At 51.2% G+C, this 27119-nt stretch overlaps 1 protein-coding gene across 3 annotated transcripts in view; it reads left to right on the top strand.

The window, feature by feature from the left end:
* The window catches only part of MAPK4 (mitogen-activated protein kinase 4), a 146724-nt gene extending 119916 nt beyond the window's left edge, over positions 1-26808 (top strand). For all 3 annotated transcript variants that reach the window (XM_041768680.1, XM_041768701.1, XM_041768691.1), the window contains 4 exons: positions 16815-16959; positions 18381-18542; positions 22929-23130; positions 25843-26808. In XM_041768680.1, coding sequence (XP_041624614.1) covers positions 16815-16959; positions 18381-18542; positions 22929-23130; positions 25843-26536 — 1203 coding nt within the window. In that variant the 3' untranslated portion in view covers positions 26537-26808. The remainder of the gene's footprint in view (positions 1-16814; positions 16960-18380; positions 18543-22928; positions 23131-25842) is intronic.
* Positions 26809-27119: the final 311 nt, after the last annotated feature.

Below are 27119 nucleotides of genomic sequence, written 5' to 3'. Positions count from 1 at the left end.
AAAATTTATAAGACTGTATCCAACTAGTTTTGGAAGTGAGAGAAATTTATAAAATACCAATCATCCTGCAGTAGCAACCCTAGTAAAGACTGACTTAGCCTCTCAGTTATTTTTCAAAGACTGAATCATCTTTAAATTCTGACTGTGAAAAATCATATTACAAAACGTCCGTAGAAGAGATGATCAGAGAAGAAGCAGTACATTCCCTTGTTTGCTACCTGCAGTTTGGCAAGCAGCTAATTAGTAAAAATGCTATTTTGGGGATCGTGTGATGTTTATAGTAGTTGCTAGCTTTTTATAATTTTTAATTTGCTGCCGTTCTCTGATTCAAAAATAAATGCTTTCACATTTAGTTTTGTGTTCATAATTTTGTACTTTTTAAGAGGCCCTCCAGGCTTTCCCTGGCCCCCTTTTTGCTTCATTCTTCACACAATAAGGGCCCATCCCCTCCCTCGCCCACTACTCGGTATCCCTGGCTTAATGATGATCCTTGTAGTCAAACCAGAAGACTCACTACGCAGAATTGGCCTATAAGCTGCCTGAGTACCGTCCCCCGCTCAGAGTAGCTCACACACTGCCAGAACCACAGGAAAAACTGAAGAAGTGCCTGTCAACAAAGCCTCTGAATTCCCTGAAGCAGGTGATTCCAGCCGCCCCTCAACACTCCTGGGGCATTTCAGAAGGAGGATGCATCTGGGGACCTGCAGGGCTTTTTGGAAGAGAAGTGTTTCTGCAGAGAGAGGATATGACTCAGGCAGCTCGGCCACAAAGCAGAGAAGACCCTTCTGAATGTCAGGGTCAGACAGGGTTACAGAGCCCAGAGTTCAGCCCTGACCTTGACGGACAACACTGGAGGGAACCTGGAGTTGGCGTCAGGGTCTTCTATTGCCCTCTTCTCTGTTCCCTCTGCCCTCTCCCATACCTGGTGGCCTGTACTTCGTCCTTGGTGGTTGCACCATCCCGGGCAGCCTGCACCCGGGCCTCTGAGGCCGAGCCTCAAGGGTGGGGAATTCAGAGTAGCCTACATTTCTGATTGCTTTGGCAACCTATGGTCCCCTGTGCCTCCAACCTCCTGCACCTGCACCTGCAGATCCCTGGCACAGCAGTTGCAGTCAGGCCCAGCCCTCAGGGCCCCAGAGATGTGTGAGAGGCAGAGTGTGAGTGTCCATCTGCAACAGAGCATGTTCAGCAGGAGCCATGGTGCCCTGAGTCCCTGCTAATGTGACACAAGACAAGGGCAGCAGGTGGGTGTGTCCTCTCCCAGGGAAACATGTCAACAGGGACCTTGCCCAGTATTTCCCAAGGCATGTTGGGGGAAAGGTTGGTCCTGCTGATGTGGACAGGGAGGTATGCCGGGAGGTGCATCCCGAACCCCATCTAAGAGATGCTGAGGCTGTAACTAAATGTGCTGTTTGCTGCCTGCCTCCCCAAGGGTGTCTGTTCCCACACTGTTCGCTCCTCCTGTCAGCATCTTTGGGATGTGAGCCCGTCTCTGGAAACACCGCCTTCACGAAAAGCAGTGACTGGCTCCCACCCCGCAGGTGAGATTTTCCCACCCCAGGCCAGGGAGGCTGCCAAGTTCAGAAGGAGCAGGGCTTTTTTGGCTCATTCTGACCCGCTCTGCAGGCAGCTACTTCCTTTCCTATGAACAGGCTGCACCCTGTCAGGGGCCTTCCCACAGCAGGAGCCCTGCCCTAACCAAGGCCAGCTTCCCGGGCTCCTGCCCTTCAGAGGCCCCTGACAGAGGGATTTCTTGCTTTTTTAAAAAAGATTTGTATGTATTTGTTTGACAGAGAGAGAGGGAGAGGGAGAGGGAGAGGGAGAGGGAGAGGGAGAGGGAGAACTAGCACAGCAGGGGCAGCAGCAGGCACAGGGAGAGGGAGAAGCAGAGCCCCCGCCGAGCAGGGAGCCCAACGTGGGTCTCGACCCCAAGGACCCCGGGACCTGAGCTCAAGGCGGATGCTTCGCCAACTGAGCCCCCGGGCACCCGAGAGAAGGGTTTCGAACCCCTGCAGGTGCACTGCCTGGGCCGGCGTCTGGCGCGTAGCCCCATAGCCATGCGTATGGTCAAGCCACCCTGGGGCCATAAGATGTGCCACGGGCCTCCAAGCTCCACCTGACCCTGTCCTCACTTCTCTTAGCCTCGATCCCAGCTTCTTTAACAAAGAAGGTGGTGTCTATCCCAGAGCCTGCTGAGAACGGGGAGCCCAAGAAGGTTCATCTGAACGAGCTCTGCAAGCTACATGGACGGGGGGTGGAGGGTCATCCTCTGCAAAGGGATGGTATACGGGCAGCTGTGGGGGAAGGGCAGAAAGGGGGCCAGAACTGTCAGCTGCAGGACTCGACATTGGCACTGTGTCATGAAAGAGCAGAGACAGTGCCCCGCCCCTGGGAGACCATCACGATAATCAGATGGAGGAACCCAGAGGCCCGGGTGGCCCCTGCCGTGAGGTTGGCCCTGGCAAGTACGTGTCAGGATTATACACTTGGCTCCGAATGCCCCGTTGGGGGGCATCCTCTTTCCCTTTGAGGGGGAGCTGGAAGGGTTGCAGTGAGGTGACCTCCAGCCCCCTCACCCCCAGCAAGATTAGCAGCCCAGAGGGCAGTCCCCGGCGGCAGCACCAAGGTGGCATCATAAAAAGCCACTGCCACACCACAGGGCACCCTGGATCTCAGAGGGCTGGAATTCGACGGGGCTGCTACCCTTGCCCTGTGGTTTTACGATGGCCAACAAACTTCAGAATACTTTATTGACTGGCAGTCATGGCGTGGACGTCCGCTCTGGGCGTATCCGTCATTCCTCTAGCTCACGTTGTTCATTCCATTCATCCGCCACATTTAAAATGAGCACCTATCCTGAGCAATGCCGCGGAGAATGGGGTGGCTGGTCCCTGCCTTGGGGCCTCCCCTACTACAGAGTTGTTGTGAATTTAGAGACAGGATCATAGAGGCCTCCCAGCAAGCTGGGCAGAGAGGGTAGGGCTGCAATAAATTTCCCAGATGTAAAATGAAAAAATGAACACCTCACAGGGCTGTCATGAGGTCAGCTGAGCTAATGCTCAAAAAAAAAAAAAAGATCCCTGGGTGCATCATAGGCGCTCAACAGACATTAGTCCTTCTCCACTCACAGACGTTCTTGGCCATTCATACCTAGATGCTAACGGCAGACCTAAGAGGAGGGTGTGTGAGGTGGGGGGAGAAGGTTAGGACTGCTACCCTCGTTTGGGGTGAGGTGGGGACAGAAAGGGAAGACTTGGGGCTCAGAGAGCATCATCTCTGCTGTTCCCCATAGGGTCACTAATGTCCCCTTATCACAGAGGCCTTCCCGGACCATCACCCAGTCCATCACTCTGTCCCCTTACCTGCTTCCTTTTTACTCCCTGCACCATTTTCATCAGACAGAAACATTCACTTGTTCAGTTATCTTTCCGACTAACAAGTATGTTCCATGAGTGTACAGGGAGTTCGTTCTGTCCACTTGCTGGGACTGAGTCTCAGCACTGCCCATTTATAGCAAATCTGGCCTTGGTCATGTTATTCACTGCTCTAGGGACGCCCGAGTGGCTCTGTGGTTGAGGGGTGGCTCTGTGGTTGAACGTCTCCCTTTGCCCTAGGGCATGACCCCGGGGTCCTGGGATCGAGTTCCGCATCAGGCTCCCTGCATGGAGCCTGCTTCTCCCTCTGCCTGCATCTCTGCCTCTCTCTCTGTGTCTCTCATGAATAAATAAATACAATCTTTAAAAAAAAAAATTGTTCACTGCTCTGTAGTTTTCTGAGTCATTTTGATAATGAAATGCACTAATAATAAAGCCATACTTGGCATAGTGCCTCGGCATATCATGTAAGTTTTCAATAAATGGTAGCCATTGTTATTATTGATTGCTTTCCAGTAAATTTTTACTTCCCATGGGTCAGCCATCTGGAGAAGACCTCTGTGGCTATTCCAGGATCCATCTCATCCCAAGTGGAGCTAGAAATAGAAGCTATACTAATTGGGAGACCTCAAAAATATTGCCTACCTTTTTTTTTTTAAAGATTCAAGAACGAACTAGGGGTGGTGGAAGGGGAGGCGGGTGAGGAGTGGGGGTGACTGGGTGGCGGGCACTGAGGGGGGCACTTGACGGGATGAGCACTGGGTGTTATTCTGTATGTTGGCAAATTGAACACCAATAAAAAATAAATTTATTATTACAAAAAAAAGAAACGATAAAAAAATAAAAAATAAAGATTCAAGAAAAAATCTATTCATGAGAAACACACAGTGGCAGGCGCTTTCTGGAAGGCCCTTAGTGCGTCTTCCTGAAAGGGGTCTTTGCTCTCAGACCAGCGCATTAAAAGTGAATCACTTTGGCCCAGCAGGATGTTGTGGTGCAGCATTCTAGGACTCTAGTGCCCTACAAAGGGGTGCTGGGAGATCGGGAGCACAAGCAGATGGGGAAACTGAGGCTAAAGCAGCAAACAAGCCTTCCCTCCTGGTATATCTCCAAATAAGCAAAACATTTGGTCATGTCTTTAAGAACTGTGATAGAATTCAGAGTTCATGGTTTGGACCCTGTGTCGATAATGTCCAAAGCTTTTATCTGTGATGTGAGCTCTCGTTGAATTGGATGACAACCACGTTTCAAGAAAATGCCTTTTAAGAAGCAGCTCATCCCATTGCTCCCACTTTCCTGCTGTTTAAAGTGAGAGGAAGGGGGTGCCTGGGTGGCTCAGTCAGTTAAGCTTGGGCTCGGCTCAGGTCATAATCCTGGGGTTGTGGGATTGAGCCCCATGTCCGGCTCTCAAGTATCAGGGAATCCGCTTCCAATTCTCCCCCCTCCCTCTCCCTTCCCTCTTCTCATCCCCCTACGCACGATCTCTCTCTTTCTCTTTCTCTCTCTCTCTTAAATAAATAAATAAATAAGATCTTTTTGAAGATAAATAGAGAAAAAGAAAAGTTGGAGGAAATACATTGTGCTGAGTGAAATAAGCCAGTCACAAAAGGACATGATGACAGGACTCCACTTGTTTGGGTGGTCAGACTCACAGAAAGAGAAAGCACAGGGGGGTGGAGTTGTTAGGGGCTGGGGATTTGTTTGCTGGGTACAGACTCATTTCTGTGAAACAGATGGTGGTGATGGTTGGGCAACGATGTGAATGTACTCAGTGCCACTAAATCATATGCTTAAAAATGGTTAAGGTGGTGAATTTTATGTGAAGCATATTTTGCCACAATTGAAAGTAAATTATTTTTTAAAAAGCCATTCTAGGGACACCTGGGTGGCTCAGTGGTTGAGTGTCTGCCTTCGGCTCAGGACGTGATCTTGGGGTCCTGCGATCGAGTCCCACATCGGGCTCCCCACAGGGAGCCTGCTTCTCCCTCTGCTTGTGTCCCTGCCTCTCTCTGTGTGTGTCTCTCTATCTTTATTTAAAGAATAAATAAAATCTTTAAAAAAAAATGCAGTTCCATCAGGGCACCTGCCTAGCCCAAATCGGTAGAGCATGTGACTTGATCTCAGGGTCGTGAGTTCAAACCCCACTTTGCGTATGGAGCCTACTTTTAAAAACGGGGGGGGGGGGGAAGGGGGTGATGATTCTATCATAATTTTTTTTTTTTTTGTAATATCAAGAGAAGTAACCACATGGAATCTTTAGGCCTATAGAACCTTGACTGGACTTTGGTTGATTTCCATGGAAACTTAGGAAGAGATTGTGAGCCTCACTGGCCAGGATCCCCCAGTGCACAGTGTGGGGACGGAGCAGCCCTGACGAAAGTGGACAGCGGCTCAGCACTTCAGGCATCTTGAAGTTAATGACGACCCAGTGCAGCTGACTTGACTGAGTATTTCTTTCCCCATGTGTGTTTTAGCTGCATAAACAGAATGTCCCCAGTGACTTACCAATGATTATGCTGTACACTGGGCTTTTTAAGATCGTGTTTCTTTCTTCAGCTTGAGAGATTCCCTGCTGCATATTTTCACGGAAATGAGTTTAATAGAATGAGTTTGGAGTCAGCAATAAGAAAGGCGATTTGGCTGTGGTGTTATATCTTTTTAAAAAGGCTTCTAACATGCCTGATACGGATATCAGCACAAATAAGAATTATACCTTCAGGGCGCCGGGGGGGCTTAGTCAGTTAAGCTTTCGACTCAGGTCATGATCCTGGGGTCCTGGGATCGGGTCCCACATTGGGCTCCCTGCTCAGCAGGGAGTCTGCTCCCTCTCCCTCTGATGCCCCCCTGCTTGTGCTCTTTCTCACTCTCTTACTCTCAAATAAAATCTTTAAAAAATTATAGCTTCAGAGGGAAAACACTAGAGAGGAAGGCCCCATGTCTTTGCTTAGAGGGGCCTCTGGGAGAGTGTTGTTTTATCTAAATGATCTTTTGATGAGTGTCTATAACACAAAGAATTAACCCCTGCTGTGGGTCAGCATGCTGCTCTGATGGAGAAATCCGCCCGGACTGTGGGCAAGGCACATCATAAATCCGCAGGGCAGGGCATGATCTGAGAGATCAGCAAGGAGCCGGCTGCCCTCTGACCCCCAGCATCACCTGTCCGCCTGGTGAGAGGGAGCCTGCATGGCATCAGTCCGGGTCCCTGAGTACTCGAGTGCCCACCAAAGTCTGAGAAGCAGTGCTCGGGACGTCCGCCAGGAGGGTGTTGTTGGCACATCTCTCCACAAGCTTGTCCATGCTGTGCCTGGACACCTCTGCCTGTTAGGAGCCCAGTCCCCCCTTTGACAGTCCTGATGGCTTTGGAGGCTTTTCTGATGGCAAAGGCAGCAGAGCTACGTGTTCAGATGAAAGGGGCTGTACGCACAGGCTGGGGTGGAATGCCAGCTTGCCACTTAGCGCCTGTGTGACCATAGATAGATTGCTTACCCTCTCTGTGTCTCCGATCCCTCCCTGTAAAATGCCTACATCAAGGGGCACCCAGGTGACTCAGGTGACTTTAGCGTCTGCCTTCAGCTCAGGGCATGACCCCGGGGTCCCGGGATCAAATCCCACGTGGGATTTGAGTCAAGCAGGAGAGCCTGCTTCTCCCTCTGCCTGTGTCTCTGCCTCTCTGTGTCTCTCATGAATAAATAAATACAATCTTTTTTTTTTAATTGTTGTATTGAGAGGCCGTGCCTCACAGGGCTGTTGTGGGGATGAAGTGAGTTAATCCATATGTAAAGCAGAGCAGTTTGAGGAGCACAGTAAATGTTAGCGGTTATTATCTTACTACATAGACTTCTGTCTCATGCTCTGGCTCACATCTGTCCCCAGAGCCTCAGAGAACAAGCTTAACCCCTCATGCATGTGACAGCCTTGCAAACATCTAAAGGCAGATCTCTGGGTGCCTGGGGGCCTCAGGCAGTTGAGTGTCCAAATCTTACTTTCAACTCAGGTCATGATCTCAAGGTCATGAGATCAAACCCCGCGGGCTCCATGCTGCCAACATGTGCCAGAGACTCCTGGTAGGGAAGGTGAGGCTGTGAGAGCCCCCATCCTGGCCTGGAAGTGGGGCAGCCCTAAGCAGCTATGAAGGGAGACACCAGCCTTCCCACCTTGTCATCCCCCCACCACACACTCAGCTACAATTGACTGGGCTTTTATTGTTCGGAGAATGTGTACTCACTTAATCCCCCCATCTCCCTGAGGGGCCAGGAGGGTGAAGTAGAAGACCTGCTGCACCATGGCTTCTCCCCCAGCCTTCACGTCTCGGACACATGAGATCCAGCTAGGGGCAGAGGCAGAGCAAGCTGCACAGACCTGGAGCGCCCCCATGCTGGCTCCCTGAGCAGTGGATGGTGCCCACCCTTCTGGAGTGGGTTTGAGCAAGGCTCTTCTGAATTCCACCCCCCCCCCTGTCCCTCTGCACAGCGGGTGCTCAGAGTATTAATTATGCCTTCCCTCTGCATCTGTTGGGGGCCCCTAATTACCCTCCTCAGAGGCCAGCTGCTCCTAGATTATTCCCCAAACACCTATGATGCTTTTAAAATCAAAGCCTCCCTTTGGCTGCACCATACCCTAAAAGGAAGCAAAAGGGCTGGTTGGAGCACTAGCTGGGTGAGGCCGGGAGGCCCCCTGACAGGGTCTAGACAGGAAATCCTGTCCAGTTGCCTCCCGGGAGCACCACAAAATCAGCTTCTTACCAGGGACACCAGGGACAGGGTGGGGAAGGAGCCTCGGTAAAGGGCAGTTCCAGGCTTGCCTGTTCCGTGCTGAGAGGTGGCCATGGAGAATCGTGGTTGATTCTCACAGGACAGTGCTCCACAAGGGCACACGGGCTGGTGACTGAGGACAGGCTCCTCCACAACAAATGGAGCTGGAACTGTGCCGACCCTGAGGTCTCGCAGGAAAGCCTTGGAAAGATAGCTGTTGAGCCGATATGTTTACTGATCGTGGGGCCTCTCTGATAAAACTGAGTGTCCACGCCTGGGGATTCTTGAAAGAAGGAAAGAAAGAAAGAAAGAAAGAAAGAAAGAAAGAAAGAAAGAAAGAAAGAAAGAAAGAAAGAAAGAAAGAAAGAAAGAAGAAGGAAGGAAGGAAGGAAGGAAGGAAGGAAGGAAGGAAGGAAAGAAAGAAAAGAAAGAAAGATGATAGATAGACAGATTCTAGAAGAATTTGACTTTTGCCCCCATGCACTCCACTGAAACTTTCTTTTTTTCTAGATTTTATTCTATTTTATTTTTAATAAATTTATTTTTTATTGGTGTTCAATTTGTCAACATACAGAATAACACCCAGTGCTCAGCCCGTCAAGTGCCCACCTCAGTACCTGTCACCTATTCACCCCCACCCCCCGCCCTCCTCTCCCTCCACCACCCCTAGTTCGTTTCCCAGAGTTAGGAGTCTCTCATGTTCTGTTTCCCTTTCTGTTATTTCCCACTCATTTTTTTCTCCTTTCCCCTTTATTCTCTTTCACTATTTTTTATATTCCCCAAATGAATGAGACCATATGTTTGTCCTTCTCTGATTGACTTATTTCACTCAACATAATACCCTCCAGTTCCATCCATGTCAAAGCAAATGGTGGGTATTTGTCATTTCTAATGGCTAAGTAATATTCCATTTTATACATAAACCACATCTTCTTTATCCATTCATCTTTCGATGGACACCAAGGCTCCTTCCACAGTTTGGCTATTGTGGACATTGCTGCTAGAAACATCGCGGTGCAGGTGTCCCGCGTTTTATTGCATCTGTACCTTTGGGGTAAATCCCTAGCAGTGCAATTGCTGGGTCATAGGGCAGGTCTATTTTTAACTCTTTGAGGAACCTCCACACAGTTTTCCAGAGTGGCTGCACCAGTTCACATCCCACCAAAAGTGCAAGAGGGTTCCCCCTTTCTCCACATCCTCTCCAACATTTGTGGTTTCCTGCCTTGTTAATTTTCCCCATTCTTACTGGTGTGAGGTGGTATCTCATTGTGGTTTTGATTTGTATTTCCCTGATGGCAAGTGATGCAGAGCATTTTATCATGTGCGTGTTGGCCATGTCTATGTCTTCCTCTGTGAGATTTCTCTTCATGGCTTTTGCCCATTTCATGATTGGATTGTTTGTTTCTTTGCTGTTGAGTTTAATAAGTTATTATAGATCTTGGAAACTAGCCCTTTATCTGATACGTCGTTTGCAAATATCTTCTCCCATTCTGTAGGTTGTCTTTGAGTTTTGTTGACTGTATCCTTCGCTGTGCAAAAAATTCTTATCTTGATGAAGTCGCAATAGTTCATTTTTCTTTTGTTTCTCTTGCCTTCATGGATGTAACTTGCAAGAAGTTACTGTGGCTGAGTTCCAAAAGGGTGTTGCCTGTGTTCTCCTCTAGAATTTTGATGGAATCTTGTCTCACATTTAGATCTTTCATCCATTTTGAGTTTATCTTTGTGTATGGTGCAAGAGAGTGGTCTAGTTTCATTCTTCTGCATGTGGATGTCCAATTTTCCCAGCACCATTTATTGAAGAGACTATCTTTCTTCCAGTGGATAGTCTTTCCTCCCCTATCGAATATTAGTTGACCATAAAGTTGAGGTGATAAAGAATCCACTTCTGGGTTCTTTATTCTGTTCCATTGATCTATGTGTCTGTTTTTGTGCCAGTACCACACTGTCTTGATGACCACAGCTTTGTAGTACAACATGAAATCTGCATTGTGATGCCCCCAGCTATGGTTTTCTTTTTTAAAATTCCCCTGGCTATTCGGGGTCTTTTCTGATTCCACACAAATATTAATAATTTGTTCTAACTCTCTGAGGAAAGTCCATGATATTTTGATAGGAATTGCATTAAACGTGAACATTGCCCTGGGTAACATTGACATTTTCACAATATTAATTCTTCCAATCCATGAGCATGGAATATTTTTCCATCTCTTTGTGTCTTCCTCCATTTCTTTCAGAAGTGTCCTATAGTTTTTAGGGTATAGATCCTTTACCTCTTTGGTTAGGTTTATTCCTAGGTATCTTATTCTTTTGGGTGCAATTGTAAATGGGATTGACTCCTTAATTTCTCTTTCTTCAGTCTCATTGTTAGTGTATAGAAATGCCACTGACTTCTGGGCATTGATTTTGTATCCTGCCACGCTACCAAATTCTAGCAATCTTGGGGTGGAGTCTTTTGGGTTTTCTATGTAGAGTATCATGTCATCGGCGAAGAGAGAGAGTTTGACTTCTTCTTTGCCAATTTGAATGCCTTTAATGTCTTTTTGTTGTCTGATTGCTGAGGCGAGGACTTCCAGTACTATGTTGAATAGCAGTGGTGAGAGTGGACATCCCTGTCTTCTTCCTGATCTTAGGGGAAAGGCTCCCAGTGCTTCCCCACTGAGAATTACATTTGCTGTGGGGTTTTGGTAGACAGTTTTTAAGATGTTGAGGAATGTTCCCTCTATCCCTACACTCTGAAGAGTTTTGATCAGGAATGGATGCTGTATTTTGTCAAATGCTTTCTCTGCATCTATTGAGAGGATCCTATGGTTCTTGGTTTTTCTCTTACTGATATGATCAATCACATTGATTGTTTTACGAGTGTTGAACCAGCCTTGTGTCCCGGGGATAAATCCTACTTGGTCATGGTGAATAATTTTCTTAATGTATTGTTGGATCCTATTGGCTGGCATCTTGTTAAGAATTTTTGCATCCATGTTCATCAGGGATATTGGTCTATAATTCTCCTTTTTGGTGCAGTCTTTGTCTGGTTTTGGAATTAAGGTGATGCTGGCCTCATAGAATGAGTTCGGAAATATTCCATCTCTTTTTCTCTTTCCAAACAGCTTTAGTAGAATAGGTATGGTTTCTTCTTTAAACGTTTGGTAGAATTCCCCTGGGAAGCCATCTGGCCCTGGGCTTTTGTGTCGTGGGAGGTTTTTGCTTCAATTTCCTCCCTGGTTATTGCCCTGTTCAGGCTTTCTATTTCATCCTGATCCAGTTTTGGTAATTTGTGGCTTTCCAGAAATGCATCCATTTCTTCTAGATTGCCTAATTTATTGGCATATAGCTGTTCATAATATGTTTTTAAAATCGTTTGTATTTCATTGGTGTTGGTAGTGATCTCTCCTTTCTCATTCATGATTTTATTAATTTGAGTCTTCTCTCTCTTCTTTTTAATAAGGCTGGCTAATGGTTTATCTATCTTATTAATTCTTTCAAAGAACCAACTCCTGGTTTTGTTGATCTGTTCCACAGTTCTTCTGGTCTCGATTTCGTTGAGTTCTGCTCGAATCTTTATTAACTCTCTTCTTCTGCTGGGTGTAGGATCTACTTGCTGGTTTTTCTCTAGGTCCCTTAGGTGTAAGGTTAGCTTTTGTATTTGAGTACTTTCCAGTTTTTGGAGGGATGCTTGTATTGTGATGTATTTCCCCCCTCAGGGAAATGCTGCATCCCATGCTTTTGCTGCATCCCAAAGATTTTGAACGGTTGTATCTTCATTCTCATTAGTTTCCATGAATCTTTTTAATTCTTCCTTAATTTCCTGGTTGACCCTTTCATCTTTTAGCAGGATGGTCCTTAACCTCCACGTGTTTGAGGTCCTTCCAAACTTCTTGTTGTGATTTAGTTCTAATTTCAAGGCATTATGGTCTGAGAATATGCAGGGGACGATCCCTATCTTTTGGTATCGGTTCAGACCCGATTTGTGACCCAGTATGTGGTCTATTCTGGAGAAAGTTCCATGTGCACTTGAGAAGAATGTGTATTCAGTTGCGTTTGGATGTAAAGCTCTGTAGATATCTGTGAAATCCATCTGGTCCAGTGTATCATTTAAAGCTCTCGTTTCTTTGGAGATGTTCTGCTTAGAAGACCTATCGAGTATAGAAAGAGCTAGATTGAAGTCACCAAGTATAAGTGTATTATTATCTAAGTATTTCTTCACTTTGGTTATTAATTGATTGATATTTTTGGCAGCTCCCACATTCGGGGCATATATATTGATGATTGTTAAGTCCTCTTGTTGGATAGATCCTTAATGATATAGTGTCCCTCTTCATCTCTCACTACAGTCTTCGGGGTAAATTTTAGTTTATCTGATATAAGGATGGCTACCCCTGCTTTCTTTTGAGGACCATTTGAATGGTAAATGGTTCTCCAACCTTTTATTTTCAGGCTGTAGGTGTCCTTCTGTCTAAAATGAGTCTCTTGTAGACAGCAAACAGATGGGTCCTGCTTTTTTATCCAGTCTGACACCCTGCGCCTTTTGAGGGGGTCATTAAGCCCATTCACGTTCAGAGTTACTATTGAAAGATATGAGTTTAGTGTCATCATGATACCTATTCAGTCCCTGTTTTTGTGGATTGTCCATTGGACTTCTTCTTAAAGGGGAATTTTAAGAGTCTCCCTTAAAATTTCTTGCAGAGCTGGTTTGGAGGTCACATATTCTTTCAGTTCCTGCCTGTCTTGGAAGCTCTTTATCTCTCCCTCCATTCTGAATGAGAGCCTTGCTGGATAAAGTGTTCTTGGTTGCATGTTTTTCTCACTTAGGACCCTGAATATACCCTGCCAGCCCTTTCTGGCCTGCCAGGTCTCTGTGGAGAGGTCTGCTGTTACCCTAATACTCCTCCCCATGAAAGTCAGGGATTTCTTGTCTCTTGCTGCTTTAAGGATCTTCTCTTTATCTTTGGAATTTGCAAGCTTAACTATTAAATGTCGAGGTGTTGAACGGTTTTTATTGATTTTAGGGGGGGATCTCTCTATTTCCTGGATCTGAATGCCTATTTCTCTTCCCAGATTAGGAAAGTTTTCAGCTATGACTTGTTCAAATACATATTCTGGACCTCTGTCCCTTTCGGCACCCTCGGGAACCCCAATTAAATGTAGATTTTTATTCCTCAGGCTGTCGTTTATTTCCCTTAATCTATCTTCATGATCTTTTAATTGTTTTTCTCTTTTTTCCTCCGTTTCCCTCTTTGCCATCATTTGTCTTCTATGTCACTCACTTGTTCTTCCACCTTGTTAACCCTCGTCGTTAGGACCTCTAGTTTGGATTGCATCTCATTTCATTGATTTTTAATTTCTGCCTGATTAGATCTAAATTCTTCAGTCATGAAGTCTCTTGAGTCCTTTATGCTTTTTTCTAGAGCCACCAGTAGCTTTATAATAGTGCTTCTGAATTGGCTTTCTGACATTGAATTGTAATCCAAATTTTGTAACTGTGGGAGAGAGGATTCTTTCTTTGAGGTGAGGTTTTCCTTCTAGTCATTTTTCTCAGTGCAGAGTGGCCAAAGACAAGTTGTACTGGGAAAAGGAGAAAGAGAGAGGAGAGAAGGAAGGAAAGAAAAGAGAAAAAGAAGGAAGAAAAAAAGAAGAAAAAGAGAAAAAAAAAAGGAAGAAAGGGGAAAAAAGGGGTGGGGGAAGCAAACAGGAAGCAAAAAGAAAAAAAAAAGCACGCGGGAGTATCCTCTGATTCTGTATACTGTAAGTCCCTTGACTTACCCTGGAACTTTCCAGTGCTGCTTGGTCAATAATTTGTTTTTCCCCTGTCCATCTAGCTGGTCTTCTGGGGGACGGGCCTGCTGTGCTGATTCTCAGGTGTTAGCACTTGGGGGAGCTGCTCTGACCCCTGCCTGGTGCAGGGCTCAGTGAGTAATGTTTATCCTGTTTATCTGGTGAGGCCACTGTGAGGCTCATGGGGGTTGTTTACCCCGTGAGGCCCCAGGAGGAACAACCGCAGTGGCGGGGCCAGCTCTGCAGCCCTGGAGTCAGCTCCCGCAGTAACTCCGGGGCTCTCCGTCTGCAGGGCCTGGAGGCTCCGGGGGCGGGGCCGCTGATCTGCTCAGTTCGGGACAGGAGCGTCCTTGCGGTCCTGGGCCCTCCCGGCCTCTGCCTGTCCCGGGGGGAGGTGGATCCTGGGCTGTGTCCCGGCGCCCTGTGCTTCGGGGCCTGCGCTGTTGGATTCGCGCCCCCGCCCCGCAGCCCCCTCCGCGGGGAGCCACTGCCCAAGCCCCTCCGAGCTGCTCCCGGGTTCAGACCAGCGCGGGCTGTGGCGCGCTCTCCCAGGGCGCAGGTGCCTGTTAGTGTCCCCGGGAGCCCGAGGGCATCCCCGCCCTCCTGGGTCCTGCTCCAACTCCCTGCGAGGCCTTTCCGCTGGGAAGGTTGGTGCAGCTCCTGCTTCTCCAGGTCGGGGCTCTCCTGTCCTGGGGGCGGCCCAGGCCTTAGCCTGGCTCCTCGTGGGGCCCCTCCCCCTTGGATGCCTTTTGTTTCTTTATTTCTTTTTTCCCGTCTTTTTACCTTGATAGAAGCGCGAACTCTTCTCACTGTAGCATTCCAGGTGTTCTCTCTTTAAATCTCAGGCCAAATTTGTAGATTTTCAGGATGATTTGAAGGTTATCTAGGTAATTTGGTGGGGACAGGTGACTTGGGGACCCTACTCTTCCGCCATCTTGCCCTTCCCCCCCAAAAAACTATATTTTAAAATGCAAAGTTGAGTTAACTATTTTCAGCATTCTTTAGACAAGTAGTTTAGCTTTCCAGCTTAAATAAGAAGAATTCTCAACTTAGTGGTAGGAAATATAGTCAAGGGATACAGACAGGTTATATACCTGGGAGTTGGAAGAGGAAAGGAAAAAGGGAGGTGTCCAAAAGGATCTTGATTTGCTAAAGAAGACTCTCAGGATCCACTGAAACTTTCTTGAACTCAGATCACCAGGATCATGCTGAAAGCCCCAGAGCATCTTCCGCTTGAATGCCTGGGGCTGAGGGCAGGACCCCTGCCACCACCCCGTCCCATAGCTGTCCCCTCCCCACTTCCCCAGGCTCCTCTGGCTCTGGAGCCTGCCAGGGGACACTACAGCTTCCCACGTTTTCCTCTGCCCAGTGGCTTCTGAAACACAGCAGTGTGTCCTCTGTGTTCAAAAGGGCTTGAGGGGCAAGTGACCATAGGGAAGCGGCCGGTGCTGGGCTTTCACTCCAGAGTAAGGAAGAGCGACGGTGAACTTTCTCAGCCAACATTGTGACCTGGCCCAGTGCAGCCTCATCCATGCAAATATCTTTCTTTTACTTTCAAGACAGGTGTTTGAGAAGGAGGGCCACTGTGTCCCCACTTCAGTTCTAGATGCTGCAGGCAGGCAGGGGCTAATGACAGGAAGTGCCATCCGGTGACAGACAGCTCACTCCCATCAGAGCACCTCCCCTCCTCTCGCCTCCCTCTGCGTGACTCTGCTTGTGTCTTCCTCTGACAACCTCAGCCTCTGACCTGAAAATAAATCAGGGAGTCTATAGGAGTTCGTAGGGTTGGAGCATTGAGGCCAGGAATGCATATGCTGTGGTCACCTCCTCTTTCCCCCTTCCCTCCACCAGTGTGAGGCCCTACTCTGAAGAAACACGTACCACAGAGGAGAGGGAACTGCTTTCATACCACAGGGCTCTCAGAAGGTTTGAAAGACTTAATAAATCCTTGCTGAACGAAGAAAGGGATTCTGGATCAATGGATCAAAAGCTCCTGGGTATTTGGGCTTCCTAACATGTCATCTGCTTAAGCCTGGGTCTTTGTTTACTTCAGATGCCAAATGGAGAGTTACATCAGCTGGTGTCAGGACCATATCTGGAATCTGACACTGGATGCCCTCCGTCTGAATTGTCCCCTCTTGACCCTCCAATCAGGTCCACCTTCTCAATCTAGAGAGACAGTTCCAAGTAACCCAAGTGGATACCCCCCAGGTTATACTGTTGGACTCACATTCTTGATTATGTAGAGAACAGTCACCAGCTGGCCCGCCTGTATTTTCCATTCTGTGCTAAATGCTTCCATCACGACCAAAGCTTGTCGGATTCTACCCCAGGCCATAGATCCCTGAGCAGGGGCTGAAATCAGCTAGGATGCCGATCGCCCCACAATCCAGGACAGGTGGAGCTCCCTGAGCCCTCTTGGCCAGCCAACGCTGCACCCACTGGGCTGCGCAGGGCTGTTGCCATACCCTTCACCGCACCCCTTACCAAGCTGGCCTTGTCCATTTTTAGCAGGGGCTTGGCGTCTCTGGCAGTCGTCACATTAAATCGAGTCCTCAGCACCAAAGCAACTGGCTCGATTTCAAATGTACAGCTGTTGCTGAGACTGACCCCTTGGTCAGTGAAAGCCCAGGTTCTCATCACTACTCTGTTGATGGTGGTAATGCACTTGAGTTTGGCTCCTCTGTATCCAGCCTCTGACTAGGTGAGGGCACATTTGTTGTGCATGGTTACATCCAGTTGGGGTGAGACAGAATTCCTCCCAGAATGTTGGTATCTGGCCTCCCTACCACAGAGGCGAATCCCTGAGCCTCAGGGAAGGACGGGGAGCTATCTCTGGGTGGAGAGAAATAAGAAGGCACCTGGGAGAAAGGGTACCTGCACGTGGCTGACCACCGGAACCTGGGGTTTTGTCTTCCAGGGTTATCTGTCGGAAGGGCTGGTAACTAAGTGGTACCGCTCACCCCGCCTGCTCCTGTCCCCTAACAACTACACCAAAGCCATCGACATGTGGGCCGCCGGCTGCATCCTGGCCGAGATGCTCACAGGCAGAATGCTCTTTGCTGGTGAGTCCCTAACCGTGCCATCTTCCTTCTCCTCTGCCGTCGTTCTGTAAGAAGGGAGGGAGCTCACTGCAGCAACCAACCAATCGAACAAACCAAACCCATGCCAATCACCAAACATCCTATCCTTTCTCTTTAAAATGACCTTTATGGCTTTATGCACCTACTTGGAGGCACCTTAACGTCTTGAGGGCAGAACTTTCAGAATCAAGTAATGACATATTCAAACACCTGAGATGGACTGCTGGACCATCCATCCTCCATTCTCAGCCCCGTCGTCCTCTCTCCCTGCTACTGTGAGCAGTCAGTCTGGAGTGTTCGTCTGGAGAGTGGACCTGACAAGGGGCTCCCACGGTCCCCGAATCGACCCTCCATGAGTCCCCACGGGGGAGGCCAGAGGGACCTCCTCATGACGGGGCCTGAGCTGCAGGCACTCCTGGGGCAGAATCCCAGCATTCACATATGCTCAGTGCTACACCCAAAATCACGGGGGACACAGAAGAGCACCACCGAGGGCAGGCCGGAATCCCATAGGAATCCGTGGTAAGGGCAAGGCACCCTGAGCAGCCAGATGAATCTGGGGACTTCTCGAAGATAGAAAGTCTTGGTTAAGGGTTTAAACTGGGAGAGGTAAGTGGGAAGGCTACTCAAGCACAGAGGGAAGTGGAAGCAGTGGGAGAAAGAAGAGCCTGAAGGTGGGAGGACAGCAAGGAGAGGCCCAAGCACACCGCCGTGCTGCAGCACTGGTCCAGCCTCAGTGCTCGGGTGGCAAAGGGGAGTTGCCTTCCTGAGACTCATGGACTGAGCTGCTTACAGACGAGCACCCAGCCCGATGCCTGGCATGCAGAAGGTGCTCAGTAAGTCATTGCTTGGCAAAGGAATGAGGGAGCAGAGGACTGAATGAATGCCTGACTCCGTCCTGTCCCAAACTCTTCTCCCCCACACCTAGCACAGCCTGTCTTCCTCCCTCTGCCCAAAGGAGCACGAGATGCATTCCAAAGCCAGTTTGTTATTTCTGACTCCGCCTCCTCATTAGGGTCCTCCTGATTGGAAACAGCAGGTGAGGCTCGGCCCTGGCCTCAAAATCACTTCCTTTCCCGACCTGCTAGAGGACACGCAGGGATGAGTGTGGGAAGGCAGGTGGGGGAAGCCTTGCGCCCAGGTGTCCCTGTCCCCGAGGTCTGGCTGACTCTATGTGTGTCAGACTCCAGCATCGCAGAGGCAGAGACATTCGACCCACCAAGCCCCAGAGTTGGCCAGCGCCCTGCCTACACTCGCGCAGCAAGTCAGTGGCAGAGTGAAAAGCAGAACCCAGGTCCCCGGCCCGGGGCCCAGTGTGCCCACCCGCGCGGTGCCCCTCCCGGGCTGCCCACTGCCCCAGCGCTTGGGCCACACACTTACCTGGCTGGTGTTTGGCTCCGCAGGGGCTCACGAGCTGGAGCAGATGCAGCTGATCCTAGAAACCATCCCTGTGATCCGGGAGGAGGACAAAGACGAGCTGCTCAGGGTGATGCCGTCCTTCATCAGCAGCACCTGGGAAGTGAAGCGGCCGCTGCGCAAGCTGCTCCCCGAAGTGAACAGTGAAGGTACCTCCACCTGACAGCCTGGCCAGCACCCAGGAGGCTGCGCTCTGGCCTCACCTGGGGCTCTGGGCGGGTGGTCCCCTTCCCGAAGGACACAGAAAAAAAAACACACGAGGCCAGGGCCACTCCAGTGCGGCGGGATCTGCCTGGCTACGTCCAGACACAGTGTCCCTGGGCCGTGGGTTGAGCCTTCAGGCAGCCCTCAAGGCAGCCACTGGTGGCCCTCCATAGACTCCCCATCTTTGTTTCCTTTTCCTTGTTGTCTTTCCCTTGCCTTCCTCCCTCTCCTCCTTCATCTTTCTCTCCCTGCTCCTCTTGATGACGTGATTGCAGAGAACATGAGTTTTATGATCTTGAGACCCAGACTCAATCCCCTGGTCCATCAGGGAGTAGCTGTTGGGCCTTGAGTAAGGTTTCTAACCTCTCATCTCAGTTCCCTTAACTGTAAAATGGGCACAGCAATCCATGTTACACGGGGTCAGCGTTACGGGTCAGTAAAGTAGAATGTGTAAACCCTGGGCTCCATCATCTTAGATGTTAACATTGGGGTGCCTGGGGGCTCAGTCTGTGAGGTGTTTGCCTTGGGCTCAGGTCATGATCTCAGGGTCCTGGATCGAGCCCAGAGCTCAGCAGGGAGCCTGCTTGCCCCACCCCTGCTCTTATTCTTTATGTCTCTCTCAAATAAATGAATAAAATCTTTTTAAGGAATGTCAACATTATCACTGTGCCTCATGACTGCCAGAGGCTTCCTTAGGAGACCCCTACCTATATTAGGTAGGCTACAGTTTCAGCCAATTGTAAGAGAGACCCAAATTCTCAATGGCTTAAATATGATTTATTTCTTATTTAAAAAAAAAAGTTTATTTCTCTCTTATATAATAATCACAAAGCAGACAGTCCAGGGCCTGCCCTCTTAGGGTATCACCCCTTACCCCTGGAGGAAGGGGGAGAAGGAGGGCAGGTCCTTTTGTCCTTAAGGGCATGAAGCACAATTGTACACCTCACCTCCACTCAGGTTCTGTGGGCCAGAACTTGGTCCACGGCCCCAGTTCGCTGCAGTGGAAGCTGTGAAATGGGTGTTTACTCCATGCCACTTCGTGTCCACTGTTATGAATGGAACCATCAGGAAACCAAGAGAGACTAGGAGTGCCTTTAACAATGTCCTTGGCCATGATCCCCACTCAGTCATAACAGCCTCAGTTTTCTCTTCATTAAAGGAAAGGAGGGATCATTTCCTTCACCACAAACTAAGACTCAGCCCTACTACACTTGAGTCCTAGGGCCCTGTAGAAATCCCTCCACGAGATGAGAGGGGCATCTGCCTCTCAGAAATTCTGGATCAGAGATGTGTCACCTATGTCCCCTCCCCCAGGCAACAGCACACACATGCAGCAGCCCCTTGGTGACTCAAGGCTCAGAGTGCTAGGCTTTGTCCCAGCTCCTCACCGTTGTCCACAGCATCCGCCAACATGTATGAAGCCACCACAGTGCTAGGGCTGGAAGTTAGAGACATGAGTAGTGCTCTCGCTGGGAAGACAGGGAACACCTGCCAGAGGTGGGAAAAAGTCTAAGGAACACGTCCTAAGGGGCCAGTGAGAGCTCTGAGTATTTGGGGAGAGGAAAGGAATCACGCACACTGAGAGGGACAGAGCAGCTGGCTGGGGGCATAGGGTGAGGGCCTGGGTCAGCCAGACCAGTCACAGACCTGGTGGCAGGAAGTGAGGCTGCAGAGGCGAGAAGGGCTGAGAGCGATGAGTTTGGGCTCCATCCGATAGCTGGACAGGGGTTCACTAGCACCAGGCTTGCTCTGCCTCCCAATGAGCCAAAACTCACCCCCAACCAAAATTCTCTCGCCTGCCTCTGGCCTTGGAAAGTTGGCCTTGACAAAAGGTCACCCCTGGCTTTAGGAGAATGAGGGGTCACCAGAATAAAGTACAGGTGGGGGAAAGGGCGCCAAGCCCCTATCAGGGGCACCAGCTGCTGGCCTGAGGCCCCTCCCTTGCTGTACCTTCAAGGCCGGGTGTGTCTCTGGCTGTAGCCCCCAGAGCTCGAAGGGCAGCCTGGATGACGCTGTGGTCCCCCAGCAGGAGGATGGCAGGAGAATGGAGATGGGCCCCGGGACCATCAGGTCAAAGTGTGAGTTCTGAACTCCATTTACTCTGAGAAGTAAATGTATCACAAGTGACAAATCCGATGAGGAAAACTGGAAATGAGTAACAGGATTTCTCTGGGTGATGCAGGATTGGGGGCCTCAGGGCCCGGCCCCCTGCCTCCCAATCTCCAGAGATGCCTCTGAGAATCCTTCCAGAACCCCAAGGGCTCTGAGAAGTCCCGTTTGGAGTTCAGCGTGCCTTCAGAACATGTGGGGAGGCAGGGCCCAGAAAAGGGGAGGTGGGGGATGGCAGTGGCAGCTGGTCTCCACACTGAGGAAGAACAAAGCTCGTGCTGTGGTTCTCCCTGTGGAACCTTCAGGGGGACCCTGCTCGCAGCATGCACAGGGCTCACCTCAAGTCCGCACAGACCGGGGGAGCCTGGGCGCCCCAGGGCCCAGTATCTGCCAACCTCAACACACCGCTGTCCCCTGGTACCAATGTCCAGCTGAAGCCAGGGGGAGATAGTGCAGAGACTCCTGCAGGAGGTTTTTATGTGTCTGGCCTGGGGGTGCAGTGCACACATCATGCCCACCCCACCCACGGGCCCCAGTCACACAGCCTCACACTGAACTGCAGGGGAGGCTAGGAGGGCAGGCCGGGGGTGCCTGCGGAGGAGCTTGCACAGTCACAGGGAAGAGAGAACATGCTGCCTTGGGGGAACGCATTGAGTGGAGCAAGGCTGACGGGGAAGGTGGAGGGGGCAGACTTAGGTTAGGTGTCAGAAGGGATGTGCTGATGTTCGGGCATCCAGATGCGTCTGGGCACCTGCCGAGGCCAGCTGCCAGGGAGAGGAAAGAAGAGACTCATTTTTACTAGTCGGTGGGAGTGGACTTTGGGTTGGCACTTCCCGACTTCAGGGTTTGCTGGGGCTTCTGAAATGATAATGATCGCGCTGATGATGCCTGCCTATGCGGAGGGCGCGGTCCTCTCCCATCCTGGTCAAAAGGTCCAGGGTGCTAGGTCAGCCGGGGAGGGCGTAGCCCCATGGGGGAGACTTGGCCAGCCCGGAGCCCAGCAGCACCAGAGCGGGGCCGCGCACCCGAGAGCCCGGCTCTCCCCAGCCCGGTGATCTGTGGGGCTCCTACAGGTGTGCAGCCCTGGCCCAGAGGCAGCCTCTGAGCCCAGGGCTCTCGGCAGTGGTCCGAGTCCCTGCCCCTTTCTTGATCTTTCGGTCTAGGCATATGGAGCCTTGCCACGTCCTCCTGGGAGGCCAGTGACCTTCTGAATCCATCACTTACCTGAATCATTGATGGATTTTCCTGCAGAGAGACCCAGGGTGTCAGGGGCAGGGTCGTGGTGCTGGCTGAGGCTCCTGAGCTCAGTGGCATTCCTCCCTTGCCATGTGGCCAGTAACAGCATGAGCCAAGCCATGATTTAAATGGAGCCTCCAGCACTGAGAGGTAATATAAACCTCCAGTCCAGAGCTGCCCTGAGATGACCCAGGGCAGAGCCCATAAGCAGACAGCCGTCCCTGCCCCTGCCCCTGCTCCTGCTTGGGAGGAAGGACACCGTCCTGCATGCAGAGATGATGTGTGGCCAGTGTGCACCCACATCACCCGACGTGCTGCCAAAGTCTTGATATACTTTCATGCTGCTTGGCAACCAACCACCAAACAAGGCTTCTCAGTGTCCCCTCCTGTCCCCGGGTTCCGGCTGCCTAGGACTTTCCCTGGATCTAGACCCTAGTCCCTGGGAAGGCTTCAGCATGGTGGCTAAGTATCTTAGTATCAAGCCCACCTGGCCTTGTTTGTCAAACCTCCAGGCACAAACAGCATATGGTGGGAAGGCTGGACTCAGGAGCTCCACGCTGTCAGGCCCTGTCCCACCAGCCTCACCTTCTCTGTGACCTCTCTCTCAGAGGCTCATCACTGCTGGCACCTGGAAGCCACAGGCTCCCTGCCCATTCCAGCAACACACAATCCTCCACAAATGGGAGTGAGGATAGGGAACCTCAGCGTCCCCCGACCACATGAGTGGAGCCACCTGTGAGGTGTGTCCCATGCTGTCTCCTAGAGACATTTTCCGCTCTGGGTCTTTGCTTATCCATTTATGAAGACAAAAAAGCAGTATCTGCTCTGAATTCATCCCTGGATGGTGGTGAGGATCACGAGGGAGGAAGATGGCCAAAAACCTTTTTACAAACGGGAAAGTACAAAAAAATGTCACCATGCTGAGGACTCATTCTCTGCAAGGCAGGGCAATGAATGACCTTCATGTCTTGTTTTGCTCCCCGCAGCCATAGACTTTCTAGAGAAGATCCTGACCTTCAACCCCATGGATCGCCTAACAGCAGAGATGGGGCTGCAGCACCCCTACATGAGCCCATACTCATGTCCTGAGGATGAGCCCACCTCGCAGCACCCCTTCCGCATTGAAGACGAGATCGATGACATCCTGCTGATGGCCGCCAACCAGAGCCAGCTCTCCAACTGGGACAGGTACAGTTCCAGGGGCCTCCAGCCCTGGAGTCTAGAATCCACATTCTCATCCTTCCATGTCTGTCTTGCCTTTGGTCCTCCCTGACCTTTCCCTCTGCCTCCCAAGCTCTAAAGCCTATGGGATGCTTTCCCCCATTAGTTTACTGCCTTTCTCTCCTGCCCCCAGGCACTCCTGGCAAATGAGCATGTGTGGGTCCAGGGCCTTCCTTTGTGTAACACAGACACCACTCCTCTTCTCCCTGCCTGAGTGTACTAGAGCCAGGGCTCAATACAATGTTCAGCAACACTTAAGGAGTTCCCATCACTGGAATTCACTTCTAGCAGACTGGGACTCTGCCCTAGAGAAGCAGTCTGCGCCAGTGCACAGCAAGGAGACAATGCGACATTGATTACTGCACAACACTTCTGCATGGTCCACATCGTTGGCACCTCCCAAGAGTGCCGTTAAGGGGGTGCCATTATTATTACTGCCCAGTGACACACGACGAAGCCATAACCCAGAGAGGGGAGACACAGTGTCTTGCCACACAGCTGATGCCTGCCTCGGGTGGGGCCTCCTTGATCTGTGTCTATGTCAGACACTGTGGAGCAGTCACAGGACTCTTGCCTGCCACACAGGGCTTGGCCTCCAATCCTTCCCAACACTGTGTGCCCGGAAGTCACTACTAGTGACTCAGGATTGGATAGAACACACATTTTTTTAACAATCTCTGTAGGCATGTTGGTTTCTCAGGTCCCTTCCTGCTCTGACGTTGCAATCAGGCAACGAAACATTTGGGTGTCACCATCTGCTAATCCTGGGAGGGAGAGCCAAGAGCAGCTCAGTTTAGAAATAGAAGTCAGGGGCTTAGCAGCTAGGACTTGGAGGGGCCCTTTGTGGGAGCTCCACTGTTGTGAGAAGGTGACAGCTAGTTATGTAAGTGACAGATGAGCAAATTCTCCTTTTCAGTCATTTGACAGATGATGGGTTTCAGATGAAGGAGGCACTGAGGGAGGGCCAGGGCAACATTGCTATTTTTGGAGAGGTTTGTTGGTTTGTAGTTGTCGATTGTTTCATCAAGAGTTGCCAGCAGATAGAGATTAATGAAGACTCTTTCTTCTGCCACCACCATGCTTTTCCCACCTTAGACTGTGGTCCCTGCAGCCCGGCCTCCTCCGCTCCATAGCATTTGAGGACACAGAGCACTGGCCCAGAGAGGCCCATGCCACGCTTCTCATGACTGTGGTGCAGGGTTGGTGCCAAGAAAACTATCACAGGGTTTCTTTGGCCACTGCTGACCAACTTTGACCAATTCTCAACCTGACACAGCTCTGTTCCTGACTTTCCCATCACCTGCATGCAGGAGATGGGCAGTCAATGGCAGGCTCCTCCCTACAGGCCCTCCTGCTTTGTGCAAATGGCTTAGCCTTTGAACAGCAGTGTCCTCATCTGTAAGGCAGCGTGATAGACTAACTCCACAGAGTCTCTGTGAGGACCTCAGAGAACCAGCATTTGGCCCCTGGTGTGTAGCAGTCAAGGATTAAGAGTCTTCACAGGTTCTTCCTCCTAGAAGTTTCTGTGATCTCAAGGACCCTCTTGGTATGAGGCAGTTTTCACCTCTGGGGGTGATTCCTGCCCTCCTGATGTCACTTGGAGAGAGGGTGGGCAGTCTTGGCCCTTTGCTGTGCCTCACAAACCACATGGTGTAGACTTCTGCTGTGTGCCTGCCCTCTCACAGCTGAACCTGCCCGTCCTTGGTGTGTTAGTTTTCCTGTGTGAGCACTAGGCACCCTATAACATGAGCAGCTGGCTGCTGGCTTCCCCCTCTCCTGTGCTCCCTGCCTTCCTCCACATGGTTCTGCAGAGAACACCCTGCACCTGGAGGAGGGGGCCCAGCTTGAGCTGCAGCCTGCACACCTGGCTTCATTTGCTCTTGGGTAGCTGACTGCTCTCTGTGGCTGCAGGGCAGCTGACAGGAGGCAGAGTTCCAAGGATCTTTGGCCTCTCCTGAGGCTGTCTGTAATCTTTCCGCAGACCCCACCTGCACTGCACTGATGCAGGGTGCTGGGGGCATCCCACCAGGTCCACTAGGGCAAGAGGTCTGAGCCCTGGCTCTATCTTTGCATCACCTGGGGTGTATTCAAACCACGCTGATACAAAACCTCAGTCTAGACTTACAAATCCAAATTGAGGGTGTGGGAGGATTCTAGTCTGAGCCAGGGCTGAGAGGCACTTATTAGGGCCCTGCTGCTTGAAGTGTGGTCCCCGGACCAGCAGCATCAGCCTCACCTGGGACCTTGTTAGAACCACAGAGTCTCAGGCCCCCTCTTGGAGTTCCTGGATCAAGAGCCTCAATTTAACAAGGGTGGTGGGCGATGTGTGTGCATGTCAGAGTTTGAGGAGCACTGCATAGGTGGATCCCCTTGAAAGGAGGTTCCATGAGGACAGGGGATTTGTTGTTTTGTTTGCTGCTGTGTCTGGAGTGTCAGTGTCTGGCACACAGGAAGGTGTTGAAGCAGTAGCTGTAGGGTGTTGAATGACTACAGCATAACTACAAGGGTTAAGCCAAGAAAAATACCCCCATTACCCAACCCCGTTGGGAAGCAGGGGTCCCAGGACCTGAGCAGCTGGGAAGGAATGGAAAGGCAGTCTGAGGGGGCAGGCGTGCCCGCCCCGGAAGCCAGCTCACCCGGGGGGCCAGTCAGGGGCTCCAATCACCCCTCTGTCCGTAGGTACCCCGTGAGCCTGTCATCCGACCTGGAGTGGAGGCCGGACCGCTGCCAGGACGCCAGCGAGGTGCAGCGCGACCCCCGCGCGGGCTCGGCTGCGCTGGCAGAGGACGTGCAGGTGGACCCGCGCAAGGACTCGCAGGGCAGCTCCGAGCGCTTCCTGGAGCGCTCGCCCTCGTCCATGGAGCGCGCCTTCGAGGCCGACTGCGGGCGCTCCTGCGACTACAAGGTGGGCTCGCCCTCCTACCTGGACAAGCTGCTGTGGCGCGACAGCAAGCCACACCACTACTCGGAGCCCAAGCTCATCCTGGACCTGTCGCACTGGAAGCAGGCGGCAGGGCCGCCCCCCAGCGCCAGGGTGGCCGCGGACCCTGGGCCGCGCGAGGACGAGCCGGCCAGCCTCTTCCTGGAGATCGCGCAGTGGGTGCAGAGCACGCGGGGCGGCCCCGAACGTGCCAGCCCGCCCCCCGGCAGCCCCGAGCGCCGCCCCACGGCCTCCCCGCCCAGCCGCGCGGCCCCGGTGGACGGCGCCAGCCCCCAGTTCGACCTGGACGTGTTCATCTCCCGCGCCCTGAAGCTCTGCACCAAGCCGGAGGACCTGCCGGACAGCAAGCTGGGTGACCTGAACGGCGCGTGCATCCCCGAGCACCCCGGCGACCTGGTGCAGACCGAGGCCTTCTCCAAAGAAAGGTGGTGAGGGAGAGGGGGAGCTGTGGCCGGGGAGGCCCCAGGGAAAGGTGGGCCTGGCAGGAAGGGCCCCCACCCCGGGCACCTCCACCACCCCTTCCACCCCTCTCTGCTTGCTGCCTTGGGGTTAGCAGAACACAGGAAGGATCCGAAGAGGGAGAAGAAGTTCCATTTCTTAAACTGCCTTAATAATTAGCCTTTAACCTCTGGGAGCAGGTTTGGACAGGAGCCTAGTTTGGGGGTTGATCACTTTCCCAGAGAAGAGGGGGCCCTTGGGTTTTATTTATTTATTTTTTTTTTTGGCCCTTGGGTTTTATAAGCGGCAGCCTGTCGGGAAGACAGCAGCCTGCCAGCCCCACCCCCTGGCCGGGTGCAGGTGGGTCTTGCTGACCCAGTGTCGAAACCATCTGGTCTGAGCAGCCCCCCCCCCCCCAGCGGAAGGACAGTGGCTCGCCAAGGCGAGCCAAGTAATGTACTTACCCTCAGGCGAACCCCATAGCCCCAGCTCACAGGCCAGTGTCTGTCTGCTCTAAAATGTCTTCCTCTGCTGGGCTCACTGTGGCTTTCCAGTCCAAGAAAATTTGGTCCGAGAT

Source organism: Vulpes lagopus, chromosome 1 (genome assembly GCF_018345385.1).
Source record: "Vulpes lagopus strain Blue_001 chromosome 1, ASM1834538v1, whole genome shotgun sequence".
Lineage (NCBI taxonomy): Eukaryota > Metazoa > Chordata > Mammalia > Carnivora > Canidae > Vulpes > Vulpes lagopus.
The sequence above is the reverse complement of the archived record's forward strand: the minus strand, read 5'-3'. Positions and strand labels throughout refer to the sequence as shown.